This window comes from Pezoporus flaviventris, unplaced genomic scaffold (genome assembly GCF_033815535.1).
Source record: "Pezoporus flaviventris isolate CSIRO_AGI_PZ_B2104156 unplaced genomic scaffold, CSIRO_AGI_Pfla_v1 ptg000063l, whole genome shotgun sequence".
NCBI classification, from domain to species: Eukaryota; Metazoa; Chordata; class Aves; order Psittaciformes; family Psittacidae; genus Pezoporus; species Pezoporus flaviventris.
The window spans coordinates 10,466,033-10,477,937 of record NW_026892611.1 but is presented as its reverse complement, the minus strand read 5'-3'; the positions used below and the strand labels follow the sequence as shown (position 1 = coordinate 10,477,937).

At 40.2% G+C, this 11,905-nt stretch overlaps 1 protein-coding gene across 2 annotated transcripts; it reads right to left on the bottom strand.

The window, feature by feature from the left end:
* Positions 1–1,897: 1,897 nt before the first annotated feature.
* On the bottom strand, positions 1,898–11,400 carry RNFT1 (ring finger protein, transmembrane 1). Of its 2 annotated transcripts, none has more exons than XM_061470556.1 (9): positions 11,219–11,400; positions 8,899–9,317; positions 8,488–8,564; positions 7,769–7,869; positions 6,977–7,130; positions 5,146–5,304; positions 3,955–4,020; positions 3,037–3,138; positions 1,898–2,843 (listed from the first exon to the last, which is right to left on the bottom strand). In XM_061470556.1, the coding sequence occupies exons 1-9, from the start codon at positions 11,371–11,373 to the stop codon at positions 2,709–2,711; spliced, it is 1,368 nt and encodes a 455-aa protein (XP_061326540.1). In that variant the 5' UTR covers positions 11,374–11,400; the 3' UTR covers positions 1,898–2,708. The 2 variants fall into 2 exon arrangements, with proteins under 2 accessions (XP_061326540.1, XP_061326541.1); XM_061470557.1 differs by having other exon boundaries at positions 8,899–9,343; positions 11,219–11,320.
* Between the last annotated feature and the right edge of the window lie 505 nt (positions 11,401–11,905).

Below are 11,905 nucleotides of genomic sequence, written 5' to 3'. Positions count from 1 at the left end.
TCCTCAGCGTAGAGGATCTGGTTCAGATACTGAACTACCTATTGAGGTAAGTAGCTGATACATAGTTCCATTCTATAGGAAAAGAAAATTTAGTTCAGGTTAATTTCTGTCAAATTTCCCTGTATGAAGCATCTGTACCTTCCCAGTTAAGATTTCAGGAATGCACACGGTGATTTAGACCTGTTGTTCTAAAAAGCTGTTTAAAACGCTGTCACAGACTACTGCAATTCTGATGAATGGCTGCCCATTCCAGGTAGGTGGTTAATTTAATCAAGAATCTAATCAATAATCAATAAACTTCCTAGCATCAGGAAGTGCATTTCCTTGTTCTAACATCGTAAGTCTGATGAACTTAGAATGTATTTTCTCTGAGAGGATTTTTTAATTAAAGAGTGATTAAGCTGTTGGTATTGGTGTTTCAGGAAAAGCTAATCCACAGTAAGTTACAATTTTTGGTTTGCCCAGTATTTTAGGAAGGATTGGTTAGTACATCTGCCCTTCTAAGCTGTGTATTGGGCTTAGTCACTCATTTTACTCACACAAGCAAAGCTTTTTCTAAAGGTGTTACTTGTTGACTAAATTAAGTAGAGCACTCCTTGTGTTTACACAGTACCCACACTATGCCTGTATGAAGAGAAAAACCTTCAAATGCTAAAGAAGCTCAACCGTATGTTCATGATTAAGTTTGGGAAAGCCTAAATATGGTTTTGTAACCAAGTCAGCTGCCAATGTCTTTGTGGTCCCACCAGAGATTCCAAATCCAGCCTTAAGTTCCCCCTACTGATTTTTGTTCTTTGACTGATTCAGTTCTTGTCCATCTCTCAAGGGAAGCTCTGCAGCAGCAGCAGTCTGAGTATAAGCACTGATGAAACTTAAAAATGAACAGTTCTGATCTTGTACAAACTTCAAATGCAAGTTAAGGCATAGCTAGACCTCTCTGGGGAAACAAAGAGCAGTTTGTTCGGACAGAACTGAAGATACAGGCACAAACCCCTTACAGCACAGCTGTGGCGGTGACCAAGCTCTCATTCTTCCCTGCCACCCTCAGGATTGCTCTGATGCCATTCAGCTGCACATTCTCCAGTTATGTACCTCACCTGCTGGGAATGGCTTCCATGAGAACCAGCCTCTTCTACTCCCATAGGTTTCCAGTTACAGATTTAGAAGCTTTTGCCTGTTTTCTTTAAGCTGGAGTCTTTTTGCCCAGTCACTCCAGTACCATGGTGAAGCAATCATAGGGCATAATTACACTGAACTGCAGTAAACTTCAAACAAATATGCAATTAGAAAAATACACAGCACACTATAGCAAAACCCAGGTTGAACATAAAATGATACCTCTTAGCTTGAATCTTCCATCTAAATTCTAATTTATACTAAATTCTACTGGTTTACCTGTACCTTTAAGGGTGCCATCATGCCCTATAAATCTGGCTGTGTCAGCTGCAACTTCATAGTACTCAGATACTCTGCCTGGCTAGTTGAGTTACTACATCACCCATCAAGTCAGTCTCTAACTTTTTAATTGTAGGGTTGTGGGTTTTTTTTTCCCAAATTTACAAGTTCCATAAAGCTATTAAGACATGCTCAAGTAAATGGCAACTCAGTTTAACTTTGCTGTAACAATAATTTGAGTGGTTTTTTTTCAGTTTTAGCTGAATAGCAAGGTGAAAAAAGACAAGTAGGAAAAAAAGGGAGATTTTATCTAACTTAGCTCTACAATTAGCATAAAGACTAGTCATGAATAAGTTGTAGCATTTGGATGGTTTTTGTTTTTCAGAGACATTAGTTTAACAGGAAAAGTATAGCTAGCAGTGAGCTGTTCTGTGCTTAGGTGTAGGGTCATACTTAAAACCGTAATGAATCTTACTTCTTTATTCAACATGCACCAAACGAATAGATTTAAATGCATTTATTCTCTCTGATTTTTATGCATACTACAAATTGCAAATATAGTATAAAATAGGTTCTCCCCTGTAAGAAAATCTGGTTCCTGTTACAACAAAAATATAGTATTAAGGATTTGTTTTAAAAATATCAACTTTGTAAAATGTTAAGTAAAAAACTACCAATAGTGGTTGGTTTCTCTATTGAGCCAAAGATCCATTAGAAGCCTACAAGAACCTAAAGGGGAAAAGTCTTATGGCTTATCTCCAGGTACAGTGAGAAATAGTTGCTGTTACAAGTGCATGAATAAGAAGCTCATTTCTCTCATCAGTTGGGCAAGCATTAAAGGATCTTTAATGCAAAAAGTGACAAGTAGCTCTAATTCTCACTGTAGTCCAGAGTACAAAATTTACTCATTAGCTTAATAAAATTGGTAGGTCAACCTTTTGATTTGAGTCATGTTAGAAAGGTAAATACAATTCAGTACAATGTGGAACTCTACTGAAAACTTTTAAGATAAAATGTTGCATTAAGAAGCTGCTACAAGAAATAACGCAGCATTTTTTCAAGGACTTGTTTCCTACAAGCATCACAAGAGAAGCAATGCCGACTTCTGTGCATCCAGTCTGTAAACTTACTTTTCTTATGCTTAAGGTCAAGTTAACGTTTTCTGTGCGGTTTTAAGTACCAGAACGTTTCATAGAAGCATGTTATCTAGAATTTGGGAACTCGTTCCTTCTGCCACCTACAGTTTATCTGCAGTAAACTGAAAAACCTTGGCTTGAACAAACAAATGGCAAACCAAGTTGTTTCAACATGCTTTAGAAAATCTGTAGATGCATAGATGTAGCTCCATCCTTCCACTTGTTAACATGGTCTGCAATAACAGTTCTGCAGAGTGGACACGTTTTTTCTCTATTAAACCATAAAGAGATGCATTCTTCACAAAATGTGTGCTGTAATGAAAAGAATGAGAACTTAGAGCTTCTAAGCTCTTCCATTTATAAGATGGTATATAATTTGCATAGCCTAATTTCTAAAAATAATCAGAAGACACACACTCACTAATCTAACTTCATGTTGGTGGGTTTACCAGCTGGTTAAAGTAATTTTAAGTTTGCAACAAATAATTCTCATAGTGTGTATTACCTGGCAGATAAGCAGAATAGGCTTCTGAAATTCAGCTTGGCAGATTGAACAAATGTCATCCGATTCAGAGCACTGTCTCTTGCTAGCTGTCACCCCATAGTGCTGTAAAACAAGGGATTTTAGTTAATAGAGAGAGAAAAAAAGCCAAAACAAAACAGAGAAATACCAGGACAGAAAGGTATTGGGAATAAGGGCTGCTGTGTCAGGAAAACTATTCAGTCCTTACTCAGCGAGATGTTGATGTGGTTTTTAATAGTTGCCTTGGGGCCTAAAGCTTATCTGCTCCTACATACCATGCTGTCCAGTTAGTATCTTCCCCTGATCACAGTTACTGGATAAACCACACATTTATTTTGACAGTGTCCTCTAAGCAAAATTCTGTGGTAAGTTCCAATTTGATCAAGATAGCACTTAGAAAATGAGGAGTGCTTTATTGTTCTTGAAGTTCAATGAAACTGTGCTCCAAAACCTTCTACGCATTTTACGACATGAACAGCAGGCTCTAAACAGTATGTCTGCTACAGAGAAAGATTATCTAGAAACTTAGAATTCCAACAAGTTACTTGCATGTCAGTTATTTTGGCAAGCTTCAATTATGACCGTATTTCAGCATAAAGCTGTCTGCATCCAACCAAAGTTTATTCCAGTTAAAAAGCAGGAAGAGGGACAAAAAGGGTATGTTATTACACGTACATTTATCTGAAGACATATGCAGAATAGATCTGGGGAATAAGGGGTGTTGTTCAAATGACAATGTAATCATGCAGTAAAGGAATTCAGACTGTAAAATGGGAGAATAAGTATGCAGGGTGGCTTTACTTTTAAAATGCAGTTGTCTATTGCTAGAACAGGAAGTAATACAGGAATGAGGTTATTCATTGGGTTTATTGTTTTGTCATAAGAGAATTCAGTACTCACTGGTCGTGTGAAAAATATCCGTAAGACCTGCCTGAAGTTTCTCAATTGTCCAAAAAAGCTCAAAAGCTGAAATGAGAAAGAAAACTTGAGTTACATGTAGTATTTTTCTCTGTGAACTAAAAAGCTTTGAAGCTTTTGTGCAGACTCTAACATCAGAAGTCTTGCTGCTAGTTTGATGCTGGCAGGATCATAAGCAAAGCTATAGTTCAGACTGACCTTATTTAATTGCTTAATATGTAACCAAACTAAGAATTTACCCCGCAGGTTTTTTCCTCAGTAGGTGTCTGTTCTTCAAAAGAAAAGTAGTGTTGATGTTCTAAAAGGAAGCATGCAAGTGCAAGTCTATCAGCATTATGGTTATATACACGATAGTCTTCAGACTTGTAATAATTAAGATACCTTAGTATCATTTTTCATGTTCAAAGCCAAACTTGTGCCAAGTCTAGTTACACTTGGGGCAGATCAACTCTCTAGTGAAGTAGACAGCCAGTATGAACATTTATGTTTAACTTCTTTAGCATCACAACAGGTCTATCCAGCAGAGAGAAAAATCTAGTTTCCTGTAAAATGTTCATTCTTCTAGCCGTGAATTTTCTCTTTATTTTTGCAGGCTCTTTTCCTCAATATCTGGTAACAGCATCTGATGTGAGGGGACCTATAGTAACAGTGTTCTTTGCTATGCAACCCAAATCCATTCCCAGAACAGGTGCAGGAAAAAGATGATTTGGTCTCTTGAGCCAGTTTTCCTATCAGTTTTGGAAAGCTGCATCACTTAAACTAAAGCATCAACTTCACTGTAGTGACAGGACAAGGGGTAACAGGTTAAACTTAAACAGGGGAAGTTTAGCTTGGATATAAGGAGGAAATTCTTTCCTGTTAGGGTGGTGAGGCACTGGAATGGGTTGCCCAGGGAGGTTGTGAATGCTCCATCCCTGGCAGTGTTCAAGGCCAGGTTGGATGAAGCTTTGGGTGACATGGTTTAGCGTGAGGTGTCCCTGCCCATGGCAGGGGGGTTGGAACTGGATGATCTTAAGGTCCTTTCCAACCCTAACTATTCTATGATTCTACGATTCTAACTTGCAAATCAGTTCAAACACAAGGAAACTTTCAGAAATGTGGTAGTTCATGCATCTCTAACTCGCTGTAATAATTACTGCAAAACACTTTAAGAGGAATATAAAGCTTACGTACTTTTAGGATGAGGTAGAGAAGGCCCAGCAATATCTCAAGGGTCCATCCTAGTACACCGTCTAGCTCCCCATAGCCAATAAGATAACGGAACCAAACTGGTATGGGGACAAACATACGGTAATACTGGCAGAGTTCTTCTAACAGCATGTACCAGTAGCCCTAAGCAAGACATGCAAAAGAATCACTTAAGATTTAAAACACAAAGGATTTTTAAAATAGAGAAGTGACACATTGTTATACTTTGAAGTAACTTCCTGTTGTATTATCTTGAAAAAACAAAATATGGAGCATGAAAAAGAATTATGACCAGATGATAAGTCTCACCACAGTTGTACAAATACAATAACACGCCTGTTGTACTGCAGAAAATCAAATTAATAGGCTAAAATAGGATGGCTTGTCAGATGCCTTCCTGCTTTGCAATACTATCAGTCTTACTTACATAAGCATTAATAAATAAAAGTTACATGAAAAGGGAAAATAAGACAAATCCAGTCCCATAGATCAGCTTTTCATTAGCAGTCATGTCCTGCACTCAGGATTAAAGCATGTGAGTAAGGCCCATTCTTTTATCAACAAATACAAACTGTTTTCCTGTAAGTATTAGTTCATGCCTCTGTAAGAAGCCTTATCTTGAGATGATTAACTCCTATATAGGATGGGATGATAAGAAAACTGGGGGGCCAGAAACGAAACAGAGGGTAGCTGGATGGAACAGGTAAAGAGTGTTCAGTGACAGCCTAAAAATTACTGAATAACAACTCCAAAGCACAGGTGTCCTGCATAGGGCTCTGCGTGTGTGCATGTATAATCACAGGTATTTAGCTTAGCTCTTACCTTATTTCCTTACATTTGTCTTTAAAACTGTATTTATAACAGGCAAGAAGTGCTCTTTCTACAATGTACACTGGATAATGCCACAATTTGCCACTATTGATCAGATTTCTTCTTTAATCTAGACAATGGCAGTTTAGGTCACAGTTGGTGTAACAGAATTTTCAACAACTACTTTTTAGATGTTACATCAGTAGCTGTAGGAAAAACCCCTAGATAGGTTGATTATAAGTCAGTATTTAGAGAAAGCAGTTGTACCTGAGAAAAACTTGTTCTGGTACATTTTGCAAGAGAAAAACCTACCAAAGCATCCTGTTCAAATGCTGCCACATATGAACTGTGCTTTTTAGTCTCTATCTTTTTTTTTTTTTTAAACCAGTACTAGCATTTGATATTTTGACATAAATTTTAATTGCTTTTGCCTCTTTCAGGAAGCAGATAAAAATAAACACCCCACCAACCAGTGCAGGCTTCTGTGAAAATGATTAAACTTCACTAGTTCAAGGAATTAAGCTACGAATCAAATTAACTGATCTGACACAACTATTGCTTCATTTATTAACAGAAGAAAATACAGCATTATTTTTGAAGACAGAAAACCAGCTGTTTGCATGCACAGATCTTAACGTCTTCCCACGTCAGTTACTGTCACGCACATAAAAAATTTACTGTGCTTCAGCTGCAACTGCCTCTCCACACACTCTTACACTGCAGCAAATAAAAGGTTTCCACATTGCCCCCCACTTAGAGACAGAAATAAACCCGTTTATTCGATGACATAATGCAAGCAGTTGTTTCAGATCAGACTGTAAACCTTCCTTAGCACCAAGCAGGGAAGAACCTGAAATCCACAGGGTTTTCTTGCCCACAGTGTGGTGATGGATTATATACAGACCTTTAATTAAAAAGACTTTTATCTAGGTAGCTTTTAATAATTAGCTAATTTTACCTTAAAAGAATCTTCATAAGGAAGCAAAAATACAGCTTGTTTCCTTACCTTAGATTTAAAGGACATCATGAAAGAAGGCACCAAGAGAATAATGCACTTGAAGCCCATGAAGAGGAATTTCAGAATGAAGTCTGTGACTCCCACAATCCAGAGTACCTCCCAGAAGTTCATAAAATCCACAGTAGGGTTTAAGAAGATTAAGCTACAAGGGAAGTATCAGAAGTTACTGGAACACCCTATTTAGAGGAAAGCAAAACCAGAGATTATCCCAGCAGGTTTAATTATAAAAGAAAACCTGGTTTACACAGAGGGAAAACACTTGCTAACAAAATGAACTCTTCATTGTAAATTATCATTCATGATATCTGACAAGCTGTCAATTTTTGAACCTTCCTTCCCTTACCTTCATCACTACCCCCATCCTCTAGAGACAGGCTTGCTTTCTCACTGCAGCAATACAGCCTCTGGCTGATTTACAGCCAAGACTGTAGTCACAGAATAGTAAGGGGAAAAAAATAAATTGGAGGCATAAGCTCCACAGATCCCTAGAATGCCATATTCAGTACTGCAAAGGCAAGCTTGCAGGGTCAAAGCTGGGAATAAACCCAGGTACATTCCTCATGGTACAGCTGTGCCATAAGTTGCTTATGGGGTCTAGCAAATTCCAGCATACTGCTTTTAAGAACAGCACGTGTTCAGCTGGACAGAAGAGGAATGGAGATTAATTGTGGCATTGGTTTCTCCTTCATTTTAAAGAAAAACAGCAGCAGCCCTGATAAAATGTTCCCAGTTAATATTTAATTTTGAGTAATTTATGATGTGAGACATTCCTTTGCTTACCTGTAATACAGTGACTGAGAATGAAACGTGTAATACAAGAGGAGGGATGATCCAGTTAAGTATAGTAGTAACCAAGCACATTGCAACTTGGAGCACCGTTCCTGTAAGGTAATTGTAAAGACGTATTACAGTCCTTATCTCAGTATCAGTGTCTTAAATGTATCTCCAAAGCACTAAGTCTGTTGTACCTGAACAGTTATTACTAGAGGATTTTCTCTCTAGTGGGTTTAGGCCAAACAAAACAGAACTCAGTGGAAAGGTAAAACAGTTATTTCGGTTTTCAATGTAATGATTTCTATGTGTATCAAGTTTTTTTCTAAAAACACAACCAAAACCCACCCCACTCTAAAGAAACAGCAGATTTTTCTTTGGGAGTGAACAGAGACAGCTGAAAGCTTTAACTTCCACCTGCTGTTCAGTTCCATAAATATATTTAAGAAGTTCTTCCATGAATTCCAAAAAACTTTTATCAGTTGAAGTGATTTCAATATTCAAAGTCAGAGAAAGGAAAAAACCCTTGTTTTGAATTTTGCAAGCCTTACTTATCTGAGCAGTTCTACCCTATACAGAGGCACTGAAACTTAACTTCCATCTTGAAACCCTGACACCTAATAGTCTTCGGTAAATTAACCAGTATCTCCACTCACATTTCTTTCAAAAATTGATGGATAAAGGTCTTGGTTAAGTTACAGAATTTTGTTGTATAGGGTGATACTTACTCTTAGAAAAACCTGATTTACTATGCTTTTGTTTGCATACACATAAGTTGTTAGAAGCCCAATTCCAAGAGAAATGCCTATTAGGAAAAAAGGGTCAGTTATACACAAAAAAAAAAAAAAAGAAAGAAGAAAAATACAGAACTGGGTTATAAAACCAGCCACTTCTAATACATCTTTGTAATTACAATTAATAGCTCAGGCTGTCAAGCCAGAATAATTATGCACATTGTACATGTGCCAGCAAAGGAAACAGAAGCCACTGAAATGTAGTTAGTAAATCTCTCTTTCTGATAAAGCAAATAAAAATAAAGCTAAAAATAAATTGCATTATATTTTAGGCATGGTTATTAGTGTATCTCTTGAGGGGGGAGGAGGGTCTGTTCCTTCAGACCTTATTTTGTTATACTCTACCAATTATATGCTGCATGACCAATTTGACACACAGAATCAAGATATACGGCAGACTTTTGTGCAGCCACTGGAGCAGGTATTTGAGCTCCGAGAGGGAGCTGCTGCTGTGTTCCTCTGTGTCTGGAGCAGAATCATCGAGTCCCCCTGCTTCGCCGTGGGCATGTCTATGGGAGCGACTATGGGAACCTGGCCTTGAATGCTGGGAATTCGCATTTTCTCTGGCTTCTCCCACAGCAGAGTTCAGCTGTATGCGAATGTCTCCACTATGATGGCACGAGCTCTCTCCCGACAACCTCACTGCGTGGGTGCTCTGAGGAGATGAAGAGTCATCGCCGCTCCCTTGGATGTTGTGGAGATGACTGCAGTTTGGTTGCATGGTGGGATTTTTTTTCTGGTACAGATTCCTGCTATTTTGTCTCCTAAAGTGGGATATTAAAAGTCACAGCTGAAGGAAGAGAGTAGTTCAGGGGAAAAAAAAACAACAACAAAACAAAGCAAAAACCACCCCAACAAAACAGAAACCCCAACACAAATACAATAGTGAAGTAAAGATTCATTTTGTCCTGAAAGCTGGTGTGCTGGCTTTGCACCCTGTCTGCACGGGGCGACTTTCTGTGTGCCATATAAAATTATTTCCTTTTTCTCACGTGCAGATTTTCTAGCCTGGCTGCCTTAGTAGAATTTAAAGTTGCTTCAATGCAAATCAGAAGAGCAAAAGCTGCTGAACAGGAGACCAGCACTAGCTTGTACAAAAGAGATCTTAGAAGTGCTGCATGATTTCACAAAAATAGTAACAGTAATAGGCCAAAGAAGAAGCAAACAATGATGGGAAGGAAGCAAAGAGTACATTTACATGTGCCCATAAAATAGTAAGCATTTGTTCTGACAAGCCTAGTCAAAAGCCAGTGCATGCTCAAAATTGAGGGCCATTATGAGATTAATGAGATTATCCTGTCTGGGTAAGTGAGCAGAACCAGGTTAGTCCATTTTGTAAGAAGCATTTAAAAGAGCCTGGACCATATGGTCTAGGTGAAAAGACTTGCAGCCCACAAGCCATAAGCTAACAGCGAGACCACCCAGATGAGGTCTTATTTATCTTTCCTTTGGCATCTTTCTGTTGTCCTCCTGGGCAGCTTTTCACTTGTGTGTCAGTCTTAACATTGGTCAAATAGTGTTAGATCTACACCTCTGGACTGGTTTGACATCAGAGTAATGATTTTGCAGAATGCTCTGAAGTGAAATTTAGCACAATACTTGTAACTACAGAATAGTATTATTAGGAAACATTAGGAATTTTCTTACAATCCTTTTTCTGTGATTCAAACTCTTTCGGATTCCTCTTTGAAATTACTTTTTTCCAAAGCTCAGTGTACATACACAGCTAGTTCCACTGGGGATACAGAAAGGTTAAAACAAAATTGGCTTTGTGCTGTGAAAAGTTCTTAATATATTAAACCCAGAATTCTTAAGCCTTTAAAGGGGGATTTTATTAGAAGAGTAAATTGCATCAATTTAAATAATATATGAATACGGACACTTTACTAACACTGAGAAGTGCAGCTGCTACTACTTTATTTCTGTTGGTCAAAGATTACATCACACTTAAGTCCAGCCAAAACTCATGTTCTGTCATTTTATGCACATGAATAAAGCCAACAAGCTGGAGACAGTACTGACTTGCGTGAGCAGCATCACTAAGAGTGTCTGCAGGACCAGACCACGAACGCTCTCTTTAAAAGGAGGGGAATTACATGCCTCACTAGCAGCCTTCAGTTAGCATTTTAGGGTCTGCTTCTGCAAAACCTTGACAGGTCGCTGTTAAGGCAGCGATCCCATTGTTCGAGTGGCTCAGCTTCCCTTGGCACCCTGCCTAACAAACTTTCAAGTAACGAAGTTAATAAACGGGATTTCAAAGCGAAAGAAACCCGCACCCAGCTCCCAGGGTTCCTCCCCCTCCCCTAATTAGAGGAAATTAGGTCCTTGATAAAAAGGCTCTTTCCCTCCACCGTTCCCCGTTTCTCCCTGGGCCGCCGTCTCCCATCGCACCCGGACGGACTCGTTCCCGCTGGGCCGCGGCGGCCTCGCCCGCTCCCCTCACGGGGCCGCGCCGCGGCCGGATCCCGCCGCCACCCTCCTGTGATGCCGCGCGCCGCTGACGGAGCGCCGGGGGTCCCCGCCGGCCTCCACGGAAGCCCCGGCGTAGGGAAGGGGTGACCCTGGTGGGGCATCCCCGGTTCCTCGCCCCGTCCCAGGTTGTGAGGGGGAGCGGCCGCCGGCAGCCCTTGTCCCGCCCTCCCCTGCATGGGCCTGGCAGCGGTACCTCATCAGGCGGCCGGCGCCTTCCGCCCGGTGCCACTGCCCAGGCCGCGGCCGTCCGCCTCCTCCATCGCTGCTGCTGAGGCCGAGTGGGTGGGACAGGGAGCGGAGGGGGGAGGAAGAGGAGGAGCCGTGCGGGGAGGAGGAGGAGGAAGGCATCGAGCTGGGTGTTGCTCTGGCAACGGGCGACCGCGGGTTCTCGAGGCCTTCGCCTCATGAGGGGTCGGGGCACCGGGAGGCTGTGATGGAAGCTCGCCTCAGGAGCGGGGACAGGCAGCGGCCCGGGCCCGCCAAATGGCGAGTAGGGGGCAGTGGTTAATTGAGGTTTGAAGCCTCAATTAAAATTAATCTGGGAAGGCAATAATAATGAAGGAAATTAAGGAGTTATATAAACATATGTATGTACTGCACTATTATTACTTCTTGGTGGCTATTAGTGCTCACTGCAGGGATGTCCTGCTGTCTGGAAATTGGCTTTGCCACCAAGGAAACCTGAGGAAAATGCTACCCTAGTTAATAATGCTGTAGCTTTTAGGAGAAGCTTACAATTAAATAGATACAGTTTTTTCTTTCAAAATATGCTCTTGAATAATTTAATTTGCATCCAGAAAGGGCATCTGCTTTCCTTGGCTCAGATATTGTTCTAAAAGTATTTAGGTATGCGGCTCATGCAGAGACTGGTGCCTAATAT

Coding starts and splice junctions, on each gene's coding strand:
- RNFT1 (XM_061470556.1), bottom strand. CDS start 11,373: ATGCCTTCCTCCTCCTCCTCCCCGCACGGCTCCTCCTCTTCCTCCCCC. Junction 9,318..11,218: donor GGCGCCGGCCGCCTGATGAG/GTACCGCTGCCA, acceptor ATCCCACTTTAG/GAGACAAAATAGCAGGAATC. Junction 7,131..7,768: donor TCTCAGTCACTGTATTACAG/GTAAGCAAAGGA, acceptor CTTCCCTTGTAG/CTTAATCTTCTTAAACCCTA.